We start from the raw sequence: 19,248 nt of genomic DNA, 5'->3' as shown, positions 1-19,248 counted from the left end.
AGGTTGTTGAGCTGAGTTAAATTCAATGCGTGTTGATAATCCAATCTAACCGTCTGGTATCGTTTCTTGAGTTGAGTTGAGTGGTGCATTGGCGTGTGCGGTGCGTGATGATGTCCCAATCCAACCAGCCGCTTTAGTTGTTGTAGCTGCTATTGGTTGTTGTGTCCTATTTGAGTTCCATCTTCTTCTTAATATAATCGATAGCTCTCCTCGTTCATTTTAAAAAATATACTGGGAGTAGTGAAGGACATATAGCCATGAGCAGATCTATTGGTGGGCTGGGTCTACTGCGACCACCCTAAAAATTCAGCCTAAGTACCCCTCGCCGGTCCACCACCCTATCTATCTCTTGCACACAACTATGAAAGTGTGGGAACTCTCCTGACCGTCCCCTAGCTACATGAGAGAGCCACGAATCCAAGGAAAAAGAGCTTCTCATAGCCCATTTGGCTGGCCCTCGCCTCTAATGCCCTCGCCATCTTCAAAGTGAGGGGTGGCCTGGCTATCAGTAGTTGGTGTGTAGATTTAAATAGCTTAGCTAGCATTAGTAGGTAGGTTACCGGTGGCAATGCATCCACCGGTGGTTGCATCCCTCCTAGCCCTATCCGACGACATCACGGCTTCGGTGTTTGCATCCCTCCTAGCCCTATCCGACGACATCATGGCTTCCGGCGATGTGCTCGTGAGGTATGTTTGTACAATGGTTAGGGTGGAGATAGTTCTACCCCTCTTGTTAGAGTTTAGGGATGCTTGGGGCACGTTTGGAACCTTTACTAGCTACTGTGGTACCTAGCTGAGCAAGAAATTGATGGGCACGTTTGGAACCTTCGCTGGCTACAAAGAAATTGATGTGAGCTCGTGGTTTGGAAGTGCAGCAAGCTTTCCTCGGGGTTCATGTTTTCCAATTTTCCCCTTGCCACCTTGAGCGAGCTAATTTGGCTTGCCGGTTTGCCCAGCCAGGCGAGCTAGCAAGCACACCAAACGTGCCCTTGTGGTCATCGGACGAGCTCGCCTCGCCTTGCCGGCGCAGGCCCCGAGAACCTTGCTAGGCCCGGAGCCCGGAGAGCTGATTCGGCCCGCTGCTAGTAGCAAGGGAAAAGCTTGCCTGCACAAGCTCCAAGACAGCAAACCATCCAAGCGCACTTTCTAGCTTCGTATCCTCGCTCAGCAAGGCAAGGCAAGCGTGGCCTGCAAAACCAAGCATGCCCGTTCTTCTTCAGCCATCTGCTCCAGCCTTGTCTGATCTCGGTGGTGCTGCTGCTTCTGCTTCTCCTCACGGGGGAAGATGTCTCCTCCTCCAGCTGGCGAGGTCTTCGCCCAATTCGTTCAGCGGTCTCTAGGTATCTTGGCTTCAGGATATCGTTTGCAGTGGCTTCAAAATCTGAGTTGGCCTGTGGTGGCCGTACCTTGTAGGTTCCCTCGGAGCCTTGGAGGTTGTTGCTCGGGTCTCATCGATTCTGAATAGCTTTAGCAGTAGCCCACACCTTTCTTTAGCAGTAGGAGAGGAGGAATGGGCCCTGTTTGTAATATCGCTGTAACGTGTTCGATGTAATGCAATCCAGAATCACCCTTTTCTAAAAAAAAAAATCTCTGTCTCTCGCGCAAGGCGCCGTCGCAGTGGCGCGCGTCGCGTGCGCCGGTGAGCCCCCGCCCTGTCCGAGTCCGATCGGTTTCAATAATTACGGTGACCCCAACCGAATCGAATTCGAGTTCGTATCGCACATAAAAGAGTACGTGGCAGCGTTTCTTTCACGGTTTTCACCCGTCGATGGGCCAAGTTGAGTCGTCGGCCGCTAGCTACGGCTGGTGGCGGTGCCTCCTCGTCGTGCCGGTGCTCTATTCGGCGTGGGCGTCGCCGTTCGAGCTGGCCGTGGAGAGGGCCGCCACCCTACCACTCCTCGTCGTCGATCTGGTAGCCGACGCGTTCTTTGCCGTCGACATCGCCGCTTCCATCCTCGCTGCGTGCCGACGCCTCCGCGGCACCACCGGCATCTTCGTCGACGACCGCAAGAAGGCCGCCGTCAGGCACCTGCGCCCGTGGACGTTCGCGATGGACGCGGCCTCCACGGTCCCGTTCCAGGCCATTTACCACCTGGCGGCCGGCCGGGGCGCCGCCGCATGGTCGTCGCCGTGCCGGTTCCTGAGCCTCCTCCGGCTGTGGCGTCTGCGGCGCGTCAGCGAGCTCTTCGCGAGGCTGGAGAAGGACGTCCGTCTAAACTACTTCTGGACCAGGCTCGTCAGGCTCGCCGGCGTGACGCTCCTCGCCGTGCACGCCACCGCGTGCGCCCACCTGTGGATGGCATCCCACTACCGCGGACCCACGTGGCTCGGCCGGGGCTTCGAGTCCCGCAGCGTCTGGGCCGGGTACGTCCGCGCCGCCTACTGGTCCGTCGCCACGCTCACCACCGTCGGCTACGGCGACCTGCACCCGGCCAACCCCGGCGAGATGGCGTTCGCCGTCCTCCTCGTGCTCTTCAACCTCGGCCTCGCCGCGTATGTCGTCGGCAACATGACCAACCTCGTCGCCGCCGCCTCCGCGCCCGCCCTCGCGCTGCGGGACACGCTGCTCGGGGTCTCCGCGTTCGGGGCCAAGAACCGGCTGCCGGAGGCGCTGACGGAGCAGATCGCGGAAATCGTGCAGCTCAACTTCGACACCACGGAGCAGCTGCTCCAGCTGGAGCTCCTGTCCGAGATGCCTAGGGCGGTGCGGTCGGAGATCGCGCAGCACCTGTTCCGGGACACCGTCGAGGGCGCCTACCTGTTCCGTGGCGTCTCCGAGGGCCTCGTCGTCGACCTCGTCTCCGACATGACGACGGCGCAGTTCTTCCCTCCCAAGGCCGACATCGTCCAGCAGGGCGAGAACCCCACGGACTGCTACATCATCGTGTCCGGCTCCGTAGACGTGCTGGCGGCCGCCACCGACGGCACGGAGACGGTCGTGTCGAAGGCGGGGCCGCGCGGCATGGCGGGGGAGATCGGCGTAGTGCTCAACACCCAGCAGCCGTTCACCGTCCGGTGCCGGAGGCTGACTCAGGTCGTGCGCGTCAGCCAGAGCCACCTTCTCCGGGCACTCCGGCCGCACGCCGCCAACGCTGACAGGCTGTTCTGCAACTTCGTTCAGCACCTTGAATCTCCCGTGTGGCAAGTTGCGAGGAAGGAAGCGCCATTCCTCAGGGAGGCCTCAGCTCAGCTTCGGGCGGGTGCCGCCGCCGCCGCCGCGACGTCGAGCCGGAGGAGCGAGATGATGAACGGTGCGCGGCTGGAAGAGGCTGATCGGAGAACGTCGCGGCGGAGAGAGCCCATCAAGCGAGTGGTTATCCATCCGAAGTCTGCAAATAAGACAGGGAAGCTCGTACGCCTTCATGGTTCGATGCAAGAGCTGATGAGGGTTGCGGAGGCGAAGTTCGGGAAGGCGGTGACGACGGTGCTCACCGTCGACGGCGCCAAAGTTGAGGACGTCGACGTGCTAAGAGATGGAGATCACTTGTTCTTATGCTAGGGCTTTGTACGATTTGGAGATGTACATATATACCTTGTTGTGCTGTAAGTTGTACATGTACACAGGGGCGTAGTTGTTGTAACGTTACGCATGGGAAAGGAATGTTGTATAGAATACTTTGACAATGAACAGGGAAGAGAGTACAAAAAATATTTTCATCCATGGAAACAGTGAAATGCAAGTATGCAACTGCTAAGATGTTTGCTTCCCCATCATAAGCTTAATCATATCAGGCAGCATGATGAAATTCACCCAATAAAAACCATATCAGGTACCCTGTTGGAATCACAATCACAGTAGCGCACAAACGGATTAAGCTAATACACGGTAAACCATCAGTTGTACCACAAACTTCACAGAATTTGCACAGCTCAAGAAGACGACGTAAGTTTCTTCAGTGAATTTGTGTATGATATATCTGTGACAATCAAAGCTAGTGTCAGGACCTGGTATGATGGCACGACATAAGCCTGCAGTGCATATGCTGCTAGTAAGTTGTGAATTGTGATGATGCTAGTTGTAATTCATCACCAAAAATCAGAAGAGAAAGGCGCAAGCTCTCAGATGGCTTAGTTTGAGCATTCCAGCCTCATGCTACCATAAAAAAAAGGCCTATAGCTTCTGGACGATCATGGTGTTTGCCAGACCAGCTCGCTCGACAGTCTGCACCAGGTCATTCAACAGTTTTTTTATGGAAATCCAGTCTGCAGCTGATTGGCTCTTGCGGTTCCTGGTCAGGACGCAGCAATGGAAGCCCTGATAGCAAAGTCTAAGGAACTGGGGCCTGGGGGCAGGCGAACAGCAGGTGCTCTTACTGAGCTCTCTCCCGCTGATAATCCCCCACCGAGGGTCCTCCCGACGCCCTGGAAAGGTCGTGGCAGGTTCCTACAAACAAGAATGCAGAAGAGTTACCAATGAACCAGTAGCATCACTATGCAAAGAGGTAGAGCCGACGTCTCACCTGGTAGCCTTGATATACTATTTTTACAACATTCATACAAGCAGTTGTGCTGGTATCTTCAGTCTGCATCTCCCTGGGAACCTCGGACTTCTTGATACTCTGGACAATCAGAATGAACAACATTTATGGTGCACTTACCATACAGTGACACAAGTAATATGGTGCCTGAATATTTGCCTTCTATTTTACTTGAGGTTCAGAATAGGACCACGGACAACTAGCAACGGCAACAGATACAGACTTATTGATCGAGGAAATATTTTGCATACAAATTTGCCCCTGCGAACAGTAGTGCTTGTCATGGTCTGGGAGGCCCATTCAAGCAATGTGGCAACAGCATGATTTTTATCTGCTAGGTTATTGCTTCGTTAGCCATGAGTTACATTAGGCGTGTCTATCTGTTAGTAGATGGATCGGTTAGCAGAGTGGCTATTTAAAATTGCCATGTACTACTCATCAAGTGACAAGCAAAAAAAAAAACATATGCTGCAAGATGGACAAATCTTTTCAGACCTCATAAACGCACAATCATACTATTCAGCCTTCTGTGCACCAAAATGCCCACTGGTCACAGATAAAGAACCTAAGAAACTTATATTAATATCTTACATGTTCTGCTTGAGATAAAAACCAATTGACAAATAAGGCACTACTCTTACCCAGATGTGGGAATAATCAGACATATGCAAAGGGTACGGTTGGTAAAACAAATGTAACAGGGGAGTCGATACCAACCATCATCAACAAGCACATTTTAAGATCTCATATTATTTATATGGCACTGCGAAGATTCACGAGAAATCTGTAAGTCATTGCAAAAGTTGATAGCAGTACTGCATGGGAGCAAATTAATTTTGACTTGTTAGTGCTATAAATCCTCTATGCAACTGTACTAAACTTCCTAGAAGCAATGTCAAAAGCCATGGCATGTACCGGTGGACTGTCAAAACTCAGCAATTCTTAGATCAAAGGTTCTTTTTTTTTATGAAACAGGAGGGAGACTACAGGGGTAGAAGAACTTAGATCATCAAAGGTTTTTTTATGAAACACGGGGGAGAGTACAGGGGTAGAAGAACTTAGATCATAAAAGTTTTTTTTTATGAAACAGGAGGGAGAGTACAGGGGTAAAAGAAAACAAAAGCTCAAGAAACAAAAAATAAAGACAAAGAAGATGCAAAAAAAAACTACAACAGAAAATCTAGCCATAACTGCATGGGCTCCTTGATTCAAAGAAAAAAAAGCCTAGAAGTGAACATGCATAGGGGGAAAGTTCAAGAAAGAGAGAAATATGTCAGGGGGAGAGAAGTGAAACAAAATGAGGATGAATAAGGGGGTACAAGTTGGATGATGGTAAGCATCCGAATAAGTGCAAGTGCTTCAATTGGTAAATTCTTGCAAATTTATGCTTGTTTTGATTGTGTTGTCATCAATCAAAAAGGGGCAGATTGTAGCAAACATGATCCTTTTAAGCCATAGTTTGTGATTTAGGTGATTGAATGATAACATAGTCATTAGGACTAATGGTTTGTCAAGCATGTGCCTTGTAGGTTTTCTAGGTCCCAAGTATGCAAACCAAACCATGGCAAAATCCAAATCATGGTATTCAAGCATCCAAGCTATGGTATTCAAGTGACCAAGCTATGGTATCTAGGATTATTCTATGGTATTCAAGCATCAAATGATAGAGAAAATCCAGAGAGTTGCAGCCATCAGAGCAAGCATCAGAGCAATTGGTACAACTGGAAAATCAACTTGAGTTGCAGCAAGCACCGGATGATCCGACGGGTGGTTTTTTAGTAGCGTCGGAGCAATTCTCAGAGAAGGTAGAAAAAGACCTATAGCACCGTATGATCCGACGGTCAAGAGTTGGAGATGTTGGACGAAACATATTTACTTTGCAAAGTTCCAGAGAGGTTTCAAGCGAAACTCCTTCAACACCGGATATTCTGATGTATGCCAAAACAGACCATCGGAACATCCGATGGTATACTTTAACTAGCCGTTGGAGCAATAGCTCTTTGAGTCTTTGGGCTATTTATACCCCCTCCACTCGCTCATTTGAAGTTGCTAGAGTGTGCAGGAGTCCATTGGAGATCAAGACCCATTAAAAACACATCCAACCCACCGAAAGTGCTTAAGTGATTTGTCAAAGGCTTAGTACAAGCTTAGAAGAGTGATTAGTGCTAGGATAGGTCTAGAGAAGAGTGAGTGCAAGGTGTGCCTACCTTGTGATCGGTTCAAGGAGTGAACCACAGCTGTACAAGGTGTGCTGGTGCCTTGGAGCCTTGGTGGCTCGCCGGCAAGTCTTCAACCCTTCGGCTTGGTGTGGAGCAGCGTCAACGACCGTGTGCGGGGGATGTGGAGATCCCATTCCTTCATGGAGAAGCTCCTTAGTGGAGACGACATTAAGGTGACCAGGGAACTTGGCGTGAGCCTTAGTGGTCAAGCCTTTGTGGCAAGTCAAGGGGTGTCCCGGAAGAGACTTGGTGACTGGGAAGCAATAGTCTTGTGTAGGTGCTTCAACAACGTGGATTAGTTGTGACTTAGTACCTACTGATACCACGGGATAAATCATCGTGTTAAGAGTTTGCTTCCCCTTGTCCCCTTCTCTTACGTTTCCGCATTACATTCTTGCAACTTATGTACCTTTACATTCTTAGTGTGGTATCTTGCTAGGATTGGCTCTAAGTTGCAAAATTTATTTTAGGATGAAGGTTTCATACTAGATCAACCATAGTTGCACATCTTAATAGCATGATCTAGTTTAAATTTGATGTAAAAATAGCAAAAGTAGTGGAAGTTATAGATTAAGATTTTAAGTTGTCTAATTCTCTTCTTTCCATCCTTATATATATGAGTGCAGCAGATCAGCTGTAAGTTGTAACCCCAACCTCGCCCTTGTTTACTTCCCAAGTTGGGAGGTGCCAAATTGGCATTTTGCCATAAATGCGACACTTTAGCGTTTCGTTTGTATTTGTGAATTATTGTCCAAATATTGACTAATTAGGTTCAAAAGATTCGTCTCGCAAAGTACAACAAAACTGTGCAATTAGTTTTTGATTTCGTCTACATTTAGTACTCTATGCATGTACCGCAAGTTTGATGTGATGGGGAATCTTCTTTTTACATAGTGTCAAAGTTGGGAGTTTGGAGGGAAGTAAACAAGGGCCTCAACTCCGGAAACAGCGTCACAGGTCCAATCAGACAATAATGCCGCTAGTGTACGTAGGGCGGGCCGGCGGGGGCAATATATATACCTCCTCTCGCCGCCGGCGTAGTACACCTGGGACTCGTCGGAGCGGGAGAAACTAGGGAGGGAAGGGCGCCGGTTGAGGTCCGCGTCCGCGATGACGGCGCCGCGCCGAGCCGCCCACAAGGCCACACCGCAACCCGTCGTCACGGGCGAGTAGGGTTTACGTGGTGCGTTGGGTTAGGTCGGTGGCGCTAGGCCGAGATCCGAGAGAGTCCGTCCAACCGAGGCCTTTCCTGGGTCCTGGCGCGGTCGTACGTATACGGACTCGGTCGGATTCGTATGGTGCGTACATGATCGGTTCGCCCTAGCGTTTTCCTATACACAACCGGAAGAAACATTCCATACAGGAAGATACGCCGCTCCAAATGCTGGCAGCAAAAAAAAAAAAGCGGAGATATACAATAAAAAAAGAACATAACGTAGAACACGCCCTATGTATATAGTATGCACTATAATGCTATTCTTTCTCTCAAGAAAATTTCTTGGGAGTAAAATGTTTTTTCCTCGTCAAGGATGTACTATAGGTAATTGAACGGAACACAAGAGCCCAGGAACATGTAGATGGTCTTGTGGTGGCCTACCCACCTAGATTGAGTTCTAACTCGGCACATATACTTACATTTTTCTAGATTTATTTCAGGATTTAATCGGCATTATTCTTTTAGTGGTAGGCAACGTGTCCGTAGATAGCGAGACGACTATGGTGATTTCATCAATCTCGAGATCTGTCGGCTCAATCTTTTAGAGGTACTTATAGAAAGTTGTATACGTGTATTCATAGGGATGAGTGTACATGCGTGTATGTAAATGTTTAAACAATAAAGGAAGGGCTTCTAGAGGAATGTGCTGCCTTATTCCAACATAGCACATGATACTACGATGAATAACACTTTACTATCTGTTTCAAAATACTCTTTAAGATTGAAACTTTATTAGCCATCACTGCGGCATGCTATTTAATAGTTATGAAACTTCTGATGAAACATCTACTAAGACTGACCTTACTAGTTTTCAGCCTACATATGTTGTTCTAGAAATTACAATGGCGCGCCATAATTCATGTTAAGAAGGTAATATATGACCATAACTCCAAAGTCACTTGGTATAATATGGGTGTGCTTGGGACTTCAGATAATTATTAAGCCGCCAAGTGCATGCCTAAACAAGCTTATATACATCCTATCTTGTTCGTCTGGCTAGCCAAGACCCTAACCTGCCTCTGCGAGTGCAAAAATGGGGGCAGAGTCTGCTCGATAGAAACGTATAGATGTCAAGCATTTTCCTTAATAAGCCTAGATAAACCTAAGCCAAGAAACCAATCAATCACACCCAATCAAAATCACACCCAACAGGACTAGCTGGTTAGAGTAGTAGTGTAAAACCCCTTATTTTTGTTTGTATGATCGTGTATATGAGCTACTAGTAAGACAGTTTCGATTTTTCACCTTCCAATTATATCATTTATCTTCTAAAAACGAATTTGAACATCTAGAAAGTAATAGCTAGGGGCCTAGGACGAGAAAATATGCATATATAATGGTATAAGGTTCTTGCAAAAAGGAATTACTGGATGGCCAAGAGATTATTCACGATCAACCAAATTAAAAGAAGCATGGGACTCTCGATCTTCAACACTTCAGCCACGTTTGGCTCTCTGCTGCTCTCGCTTGACCCATACATACTAACTGACAATTGGTAGAGTGACATGTGAACAAAGTGTTGACTCTCTCGTCTTTCCCATTCTATCATAGTATCCAAACGGATCTCAGTCAGTGTGGCATCCTGACAAGTTAATTAGGGGAACATTATCAGCGACACCTTTCCCTCGTCACAAGTTTAGTTTGGGCTTTGTGGAATGCAAGGGGACTACTGCTGCAAGTGTTTCCATTCCAAATGATTGTGGCCCTGTTGCTGAAGAAAGCACATGGTTTGGGCGGTAGAGCTGCTATGTTTCCGGTTGCGTGTGGTGTGCTCTGATCTCATCCGAGTATAACACTCCATAACTCCAAGTCACTTGGTATAATATGGGTGTCCGTGTGCTCGGGACTTCGGATAATTATTAAGCCGCCAAGTGCATGCCTACACAAGCTTGAATACATCCTGTTTGTTTGGCTGACCAAGACCCTAACCTTCTCTCGAGTGCAAAAATGGGGGCAGAGCCTCAAGCATTTTCCTTAAGCCTAGATAAACCTAAGCCAAGCAACCAATCACACCTGACAGGACTAGCTGGTTAGAGTAGTAGTGTAAAACCCCTTATTTTTTATTAGATCATCTCCAACAGTCCCCAATAAATATTTCCCAATAACTAGTTAATAGGGATATCCCAATATCACTTTTACTGTTATTGGGAGAGTTGTTTTTGCAGTCTCCCAATAATCTCATTCCAATCCAACAACTGTATTGTATTGGGAGAGTCACAACTCCTCCTTTATTTAGGGAGAGTTGGGGTGAATTATTGGGTGGTCCCAATAATTATTGGGAAAAGGGAAAGGGTCAGGTAAAGGGAAGCTGCTGGAGCACTATTTTCTTATCAACTCTCCCAATACGGTAGTTGGATCGGAGGAAAGTGAGAGTGTGTTACTGCTGGAGATGCTCTTAATTTGATCATGTATATAAGCTACTAATAATTAAGACAGTTTTGATTTTTCACCTTCCAATTATATCATTTATCTTCTAAAAACGAATTTGAGCATCTAGAAAGTAGCTATAGGGGCCTAGGGCGAGAAGGTATGAGTATAAAATGGTATAAGGTTCTTGCAAAAAGGAATTACTGGATGCCCAAGAGATTATTCACGATGAACCAAAAGAAGCATGGGACTCTTCAACACTTCAACCACGTTAGTTTGGCTCTCTGCTCTCACTATTTGACCCGTACATACTAACTGACAATTGGTCGAGTGACGTGAACAAAGCTTTGACTCTCTCATCATCTTTCCCATTCTATCATACTATCCAGACGGATTTCATCACCAGAAGATGGCTAGGACCAGACGTTATCATCGATGCGTAGAGTAACATACGAGTATATGATTCTTACAAGATGACCTACCGAGGATGGACCAAACCAACCAACCAACCAAAGAAAGCATATGCTCACTTGAAGACTTCATCCAAATGATCCCAGAAGTTTGACTCCCTCTTGACTCACACTGACTACCCATGCATGCCAATTGCCACACCCACACACGTATCCAATTCCAAAAGCGGAACGCAGGCGCAGGCTTATCGGCATGTGCCGACCTCACTCATCATGGAAGGGATTCTAGATGCGGTAAGTCGGTAATGCGTCCATGTCCATCAGAATATTCAAGAAAAACACACACCCACACGCACACCATGATTAGGGCCTTTTCTTCTTTCTTTCCTGGCTTCATCAAGATAAACAATGGACGCAAAAAGTGTGCGGAGAGGAGACAGGTGGTGTTGGAAGGTAGAGAGCGATCGCTGTGTTCCCCCGGCTGCTAGCCCTGCCTGCTGCCAGGCTTACAAGTGTGCAAGCGCCAAGACCTACTGTATTTTCCGGAATAGAAAATGTTTGATCTTATCATGAGCTGGTATCTCAAAGGCTCTCTCCATCTTTATCAAAAAGAAAAAAAAGAAAAAAAGGCTCTCTCCAAGCCTCCATGAAGATGAAGCCGAGCGAGCAAGCTCGCTTGTCAGTGGTTGTAGTAGTTACCTGTAACATCCACAGTGCAGACACCGGAGAGTGCCCCACGTGTAGCTCGTTTCCGCGACGTTGCCATCGTCGTCTGACAGAGACACGTGTCCTTCCTGGAATATCTTCCGGGAATATTTTAGCAGCTGGTCAGCGCTGGGGAGTGACCGCGACCTGACACGTCGGCCTGCGGAGCCCGCGTGCGAGGAGATAGCCCGCTGTAGCTGCACGCGGGCCACGGTTAGCTAGCGTTGGCTCGAGGGAGACGACGAACGCGGAGAAACAGGCACTCGTTTTCCGGCCGGAACGAAAGCTCTGCGACCGATCGAGCTCTGAGCAGGCAGGGCCGCATTGGGTGCTTGGAGACCTTTCAACCGTAGGGTTACGAGGATAACAGGCATCTTTGGAGTAATGCCACGTGCGAAGAGCATTTCAGTCGTGTTAACTACGTACGGGAACGTGGCGAGTGTGTTGGAAAGGTATCGATCGCGTCTTCTTTTTTTTCCATCCGAAACACGATACATACATGGAAATTCTAGAAGTTCACGTATGCACTCTCATTTTTATGAGTGAGTATATGTAGTTATGCTTATTAGACCAGCTGACGATCTCAAGATTGATAAGGTTAGCATGCTCGAGATCTCGTGGTGAATGGACATGCTATTTGTCGCTAAAAGAATAACTCGCCTAAAGCACGAGTGTCAGTAGTCGAGCTGAATTGGAGATAGGTAAGTTTCACCAACGACGCACGGTTTTCATGTGAATTAATTGAACTTGAATGGTGCTTACTAGTTGCATTATTGCATAGTACCAGTAATGACTGACGATTGACACTCACTAGATACGCTCTACGATACGTTTCGAAACGCATCACAGGCAGCCATGCAAATTTTATCGAAACATCACGCCCAATGAAGAGTGCTGTCACCCCCTATGAATGTTCCTTTCTTCTTTCTTCTTCTTCAGACAATGATAATCACAATCGCGGTATCGCACGAATAGCGACAAATATGTAGTACTAGTTGAAAACACAAGGTGAAAGACAAATCCAAGGCGCAAAAACATTTGCAGCGGCACATCCTGAATTCACGAACAAGGGATCGAGACGACCAGACGTCTCGACTCGGTAATCGCCGCTCACCTCGCTGCCGCGATGCCGCCTGCGCCGGGGCGGACGGAGCCGTCCACGTCGCCGAGGACGGGGGCCCCGGCCAACCGCGGCGCGACACGTACGTCCGCGTCGACGGCGGCGGCCGGGGCTGGGCGGCTGCGCTGCCGTCCCCGCGCGCCTTTGCAGTTCCACGGCCACGGGTGGAGTGGGGTACCAGCCGGCGGGGCGCGGCGGGGGAATTCTTTTTTGCGTGGCCGGGCGCGGACACGTCGACGACGAGCGGCCCGCGGTGGCCGCGCCGTGCGCCGTCGCTGTCGCCGCGGCCTCGGCCCACGTGAGAGAGCGGCGCATCGAACCTCTGTCCTCCTGGTCATCGGAATCTTCTGCGCCGGAATGCGCGTGTGGGCAAACGTGTGATGCCGACGGCAGAGATGCGCCGGCCGGCCGGGGGTGAGTGAAGATATCTCTCTCCTTTGGGGAACTATCAAGCTAGATACAAATCGGTATGACACTTCGTGCATGGAGTACTAGTTAATGTAGGAGTACAATTCAATGCCTTTATCCAAATTGTTGTGCAGCTTTTGTGCTATGTCTTTCGAAGGATGGTGAGACGTCATCAACAACAAAAGATAGAGATGAAACGTCATGTTCCTCGGGTAACAAAATTAGTTAGCTGAATTGGGAAATTGCTTTTATAACAAAGCATGTGGTGTCCTATTCTAAGTACAATCTTGGAAACAAAAATCGATCGAGCAGCATAGACATGTACGCGAGGCTCTGATCAAGATACTCATCGGGTAACATGGGGTTAGATTTAGACATGACTAGACGATTTCCACGGCCGAGGATAAGTGGAGATGGCGGCCGAAACCAAACCACCTCCACGCCCGAAACGAGCACAGGCGCAGAGGATCCGCCGCTGCAATCTTTCGGCGGAGGATTCCCGTTCACCACATACCGGAGATTTTGCCAGGCCACCACCCGCCACGGAACCCGCCAGGTCATCGCCGTCGCCTACTTGTCGGGCAGCACAGTGACTCCCGTCCTCGCCGCCCAGTACGTGATCATCTCCCTCTTGGCTACCCAAATCCATGCGATTTTATTTGGAGAGGGGAAAAAGTAACAAAAGAAAAGCACGTCCCAAGCAGTCCAGTGCAGCCACGCCCTCTGGATGCCCGCGCGCCCTATAAATCCTCCCCGGCCTCATCCTCTTCGGCAAGCTCACAGCACAAACGTTCCTCTCCTCCTCGTCCTCTCTGTTGCCCCTTTGCCTGCAGCAATCCTGTACTAGGCGCAGGCCACACAGAAAGCTATACAGCAGCTGCAGGGCAGCACCGCTGCGCCAAGTTTTCCGCCAGCAATGGTAAGAGCTTAGCCATGCCATGGCGGCCACGCATGCTCTCGAGATCATGGTGTCGTACGTACGTGTTTCGGTTCGAGGGTCGTTTCTCGTCAGTTCTGATCGATGTCTCTGATGAACGTTGTGTGTATAGGTTTCTGCTGGAGGCCATGGCGGTGGGTGCAGCGATGGCGACGACGGGCAGGCCGTGGACTTCCGCGGCAACCCGGTGGACAAGTCCCGGACGGGCAGGTGGCTCGGCGCCGGGCTCATCCTGGGCACGGAGCTGGCGGAGCGCGTGTGCGTGATGGGCATCTCCATGAACCTGGTGACGTACCTCGTCGGCGAGCTCCACCTGTCCAACTCCAAGTCCGCCAACGTCGTCACCAACTTCATGGGCACCCTCAACCTCCTCGCCCTCGTCGGCGGCTTCCTCGCCGACGCCAAGCTCGGCCGCTACCTCACCATCGCCATCTCCGCCACCGTCGCCGCCACCGGCGTCAGCATGCTGACAGTGGACACGACGGTGCCGAACATGCGTCCGCCGGCGTGCGCGGACGCGCGGGGCCCGCGGGGGCACGAGTGCGTGCCGGCGACGGGCGGGCAGCTGGCGATGCTGTACGCGGCGCTGTACACGATCGCGGCAGGGGCGGGGGGCCTCAAGGCGAACGTGTCCGGGTTCGGGTCGGACCAGTTCGACGGACGGGACCCGCGGGAGGAGCGCGCCATGGTCTTCTTCTTCAACCGCTTCTACTTCTGCGTCAGCCTGGGGTCGCTCTTCGCGGTCACCGTGCTGGTGTACGTGCAGGACAACGTGGGCCGGCCCTGGGGCTACGGCGTCTCCGCCGTCGCCATGGTGCTCGCCGTCGCCGTCTTCGTCGCAGGCACGCCCAAGTACCGCTACCGCCGGCCGCAGGGGAGCCCGCTCACGGTGATCGGGAGGGTGCTCGCCACCGCCTGGAGGAAGCGACGCCTGCCGCTCCCCGCCGACGCCGCCGAGCTCCACGGATTCCACGCCGCCAAGGTCGCCCACACGGACAGGCTCAGGTAATTGCTAATTGATTAATTAATTATAGTAAGTATTAGCGCAATGTCCTTGTCTTGGCAGCTGCTTCTTTGAGCTCGTGTTAGGCTCGATGATGCATCGCACGTGCTGTTAGGCCGGCTGAACCGGCAGTAGCTGTAGCTCGATCGAAGCCAATAAAAATCTCACCGTTGCATGGCTGGATCATGAACGCAAGGACAACGATAGAGCTGGGCAGGCAGTATTGTCTGCGGCACGATGATGTGCTGCTATGGGTACGAGCTGTAGTACAGTGTTGCAGATCACGTGCATGTGGCTGCGGATGAGCTGATCTCATGCAGATCGCTGCTCCGTCCTTTTTGCAGTTTTCTTTTCTTTTTTTTTTTTGCATCTTTTCATTTGAAAAATAGGATCGATATGGCTTCGCTCTGAGCCTTCGCCTTCACTGTACCTTCACCTCCAACGTCGTGGTCGGAGCCCCAGCCACATGAAGTTTCTATAGCTACATTAGCATGGACCCCTACTCGTCGACGCGATAGGATCTGAGCTAGGAAGCGTAGGCATGGCTCATCAGAGTTTGGCAAGTCTATTGTTAGTGCAAGCACATGCCACTTGTCTTGCTCCTCGTGTCAGTGTCACGGCTGAGATGGACACGGGAAGCTGAGACCGGTAAGGAAAGAAGAGTCCTTTGCCAGTTGCTAACACAACACGCAAAAAGCTTCAAATGGAGCAACAGAGTCTCATGCATGATTGGATACCAAAAAAAAAAAAGAAAAAACTAGACAAGTAAGCGTGCTGCGAGAGCCCTCTCGCACAGTCGCACTGTTCCGGCTGAAACCGATCGATGCGCCGGCCTCTCTGTTTCGGCCTGTCGAGTCGTGACAGCACGGGTGTGCGTGAGTCACGCACACGTACGCCCGAGCCCCAATCAATGCGGGTCTCTGTTGCGTAGCTGATGATGAGTGGTGGGTGCATCGCACCGTGCACACCGGCCTAATGATGTAACGACCTGTCGTGTCTATCATGCGCGTGCTTCACGACAAATGTCTAGTACATACGTGCTCGATCGATCGATCACGGACCGGCCGGTTCTGATGATTCTGTACCGTGTGGATGATGCATCGTGCAGGTGCCTTGACAAGGCGGCGATCGTGGAGGTGGACCTGTCGGAGAAGCGGGCGCCGGCGCCGGCGGCGTCGACGGTGACGGAGGTGGAGGAGGTCAAGATGGTGGTGAAGCTGCTGCCCATCTGGTCCACGTGCATTCTCTTCTGGACGGTCTACTCCCAGATGACCACCTTCTCCGTCGAGCAGGCCACGCGCATGGACCGCCGCCTCCGCCCGGGCGCCGCCGCGTCGTCGGGCGGGTTCGAAGTTCCGGCGGGCTCCTTTTCCGTGTTCCTCTTCATCTCCATCCTGCTCTTTACCTCCCTCAACGAGCGCGTCCTGGTGCCGCTCGCCGCCCGCGCCACGGGCCGCCCGCAGGGGCTCACCTCGCTGCAGCGGGTCGGGACCGGGCTCGTCCTCTCCGTCGCCGCCATGGTCGTCTCCGCGCTCGTCGAGAAGAAGCGCCGCGACGCGTCCGTCGGGGACGGGCACGTCGCCATCAGCGCCTTCTGGCTCGTGCCGCAGTTCTTCCTCGTCGGCGCCGGCGAGGCGTTCGCGTACGTCGGGCAGCTGGAGTTTTTCATCCGGGAGGCGCCCGAGCGTATGAAGTCCATGAGCACGGGGCTCTTCCTCGTCACGCTCTCCATGGGCTTCTTCCTCAGCAGCTTCCTCGTCTTCGCCGTCGACGCCGCCACGCGGGGCACGTGGATCCGGAACAACCTCGACCGCGGGAAGCTGGACCGCTTCTACTGGATGCTCGCCGTGCTCGGCATCGCCAACTTCGCCGTCTTCCTCGTCTTCGCCAGGAGGCACCAGTACAAGCCCAGTGCCGTGCCGGCGGCCGTGGCGCCCGCCGCCGGCGGCGGGGCCGACAGCGCGGGCCGCGCCGTGTCCGGGGAGAAGGAGATGGACGACTTCGTCGCGGTCAAGGAGGCCGTGGAAGGGATGGACGTGTAGGGGGGGACGTAGGGCATGCATGTCAGGCTCAGAATTGAGCGGTGTGTACGAGTGCTGCTGTAGTGTGCTTTTTTTCGCTTTTGGGGTAGTGTACGGCGAATTTTTCTTTCGCCTTTTCAGTTTGCTGCTTCGGCCTGCTCTCCTGTAAATAACATATAGGAGATATGAGAATTGAGGCGAAGTTTTCTTTTTTTTCTCTTTTATAAAGTTTGCACCAAGAAAATGTTGAAATGAGCTTTTCTGAGTATAAATGTTCTCTCTGTCCATTCTTACTGTGTAGCCCTGCATAGTGTTTATACTATTCGAAAACGGGGGGAAAAACAAGAGAGAAAACTCGAATAAAGCAGGCCGAAGTAACAGAGAGGGACATGAAACGAAACGAATCAGGCCGACACGACTAAGTGGGCCTACAGGAGCGGATAGCCCAATGCAACTGAAGCCCAGCAAGCTTCGGTCGCAAATATTTCTAAACAACAAACATCCATCTATCTACATTTACTAAACACGAGCTCTTGCCAACATGCATGGCCCTAGTTTGTGTGTACTGTGATTTTGACGATTAAATTACGTGACATCCTCCGTCCCAAATTACAGTTCACTTTAATTTTAAACTAACTCCTAAGTTAAACCTTATCTAACTTTAACTAAGAGTTTAGAAAAAAATGCATCAATATTTACAACATATAATTAGTTTTAATCAAATCCAACACGAAATATATCTTGATGGTGCAATTATTCCGTGTCATATATTTAATATGTTTTATAAGAAGTTGGTCAAAGTTAGAGCGGTTCAACTTAGTATAAAAGCTAAAGTAAGGTATATTTTGATTAAAGCACCACCGGAAAGGACCATTCGTCCAGCACCTTAGTACCGGTTGGGTCTAACGGATAGCTCCCCAGAAGCCCCTTTAGTACCGGTTGGGGCTCCAACCGGTACTAAAGGTCACCCATTAGTACCGGATGGAGACCCATTAGTACCCCTCCACCCGGTACTAATGAGGGCCTTTAGTACCGGGTGGAGGCTCCACCTGGTACTAATGTGCCTAAGGGTTTTTAGTACCGGGTAGAGGCTCCACCAGGTGACCTTACCGGTTGGAGCCCCCAACCTGTACTAAAGGGTCCTATCTCCTCCGCTAGTGGCTTGATCGGCCCATCCCGACCTCCTCTGCCTTATCTTTTCCCCTCCGCCTGTGCACGGTCCTTGGCCTTTCCTCCTCTCCCCTCCCCTTTCCTCTCTCTCTCTGGCCCCTCCGCCTGCGCACTGCCCACTCTGCTCCCCTCCCTCCTCCTCCGCTCGTCCCCTCTGCCTCCCCTCCGCTCGTCCCTCACCGGTAGTGAGGAGCAGCGGCGGGGCGAAGTGAGGCGGCGGCGCGGATCTGCGGGTGACGGGGGGCTGCGGCGCGGATCTGCGGGCGACGGTGGGTGGTGGAGGGTTGCGGGAGGGCACAGCACGAGGGCTGCGGGAGGGCGGTGGGAGTGGCGGCGGGAGGGCGGTGGGAACGGCGGCGGGAGGGTGGGGGCGAGTGGATGCAGTGGCGACGGTGAGCCCTTCTCTTTCTCTCTCTCTCTCTCTGATCCAGGATGCGGCAGCGGGAGGGCGCGACGGGCGGCCGCGGGAGAGCGCGGTGGGAGGGTGGCGGACGGCAGTGGGAGGGCTCAGTCTCGAGCAGCGGCGGGGGGCCTCAGGCGGGAGTCCGGGGTGCAGGTCGGGCTCAAGCTCGGGCTCAGGCCGACAGGGTGGGATTTCTTTTTTTATTTTTAATACCCTTTTAGTACCGGTTATTTCACCCGGTACTAAAAGGGGGCTTTCCCAACCGGTACTGGTGGGAGATTCCCAACCGGTACTGATTGGGTTTTCCCTAACAGTGAAGGGAGTCCTATACTTTGATAGGTCTCATACATGCTAAGAATGAAATGCCAGAACAAAGATAGGTTGAATTAAGACGGAAGGACTGTTTGCTAAATGGATCCTCGAACGTGGAACTGGGCTAGCGTTTGAGCCATCGACACTATGTGATAAATTATTATGCCAAAATTAATTCTCTTGCTTATCTCATTACTTATAACATTTATATTTCAACATTTACATGAATGTGCTTGAGTTGCCAGGACTTAGAACTAGGTTGCAAGCCTCATTTTTTCGATAGGTAATCACACTAGAAAAAACTTGAGTTCATCTAGATTAATCTATAAGAAAGTTTTATTGAATATGAGATAGTTTTGTTTTGGAAGTTTTGATGAACTTTGGTTTTATTTTTCCTAATTCACCTCATCCCCTCTTAGAACGACCGCATGGGCATTGTAGCGACCGCTCCTTATTGCTCTCCCAAAAATAATTAACAA

At 51.1% G+C, this 19,248-nt stretch overlaps 2 protein-coding genes across 2 annotated transcripts; both read left to right on the top strand.

Moving 5' to 3' along the window:
• Positions 1 to 1,768: 1,768 nt before the first annotated feature.
• On the top strand, positions 1,769 to 3,702 carry LOC117846491 (potassium channel KAT4). The gene has a single exon (XM_034727683.2). The coding sequence runs from the start codon at positions 1,769 to 1,771 to the stop codon at positions 3,497 to 3,499; it is 1,731 nt and encodes a 576-aa protein (XP_034583574.1). The 3' UTR covers positions 3,500 to 3,702.
• A 9,936-nt stretch (positions 3,703 to 13,638) lies between these two features.
• On the top strand, positions 13,639 to 17,139 carry LOC117863153 (protein NRT1/ PTR FAMILY 6.4). The gene is made up of 3 exons (XM_034746754.2): positions 13,639 to 13,842; positions 13,973 to 14,865; positions 15,972 to 17,139. The coding sequence occupies exons 1-3, from the start codon at positions 13,840 to 13,842 to the stop codon at positions 16,903 to 16,905; spliced, it is 1,830 nt and encodes a 609-aa protein (XP_034602645.1). The 5' UTR covers positions 13,639 to 13,839; the 3' UTR covers positions 16,906 to 17,139.
• Positions 17,140 to 19,248: the final 2,109 nt, after the last annotated feature.

Source organism: Setaria viridis, chromosome 1, assembly GCF_005286985.2.
Source record: "Setaria viridis chromosome 1, Setaria_viridis_v4.0, whole genome shotgun sequence".
In the NCBI taxonomy this organism is placed as follows: Eukaryota; Viridiplantae; Streptophyta; class Magnoliopsida; order Poales; family Poaceae; genus Setaria; species Setaria viridis.
The sequence above is the reverse complement of the archived record's forward strand: the minus strand, read 5'-3'. Positions and strand labels throughout refer to the sequence as shown.

What these genes read in the sequence shown, in the direction of transcription:
- LOC117846491 (XM_034727683.2), top strand. Translation starts at nt 1,769, where the DNA reads ATGGGCCAAGTTGAGTCGTCGGCCGCTAGCTACGGCTGGTGGCGGTGC.
- LOC117863153 (XM_034746754.2), top strand. An exon ending in GCCCACACGGACAGGCTCAG is followed by an intron (nt 14,866 to 15,971) that starts GTAATTGCTAAT and finishes TGCATCGTGCAG; the next exon opens with GTGCCTTGACAAGGCGGCGA.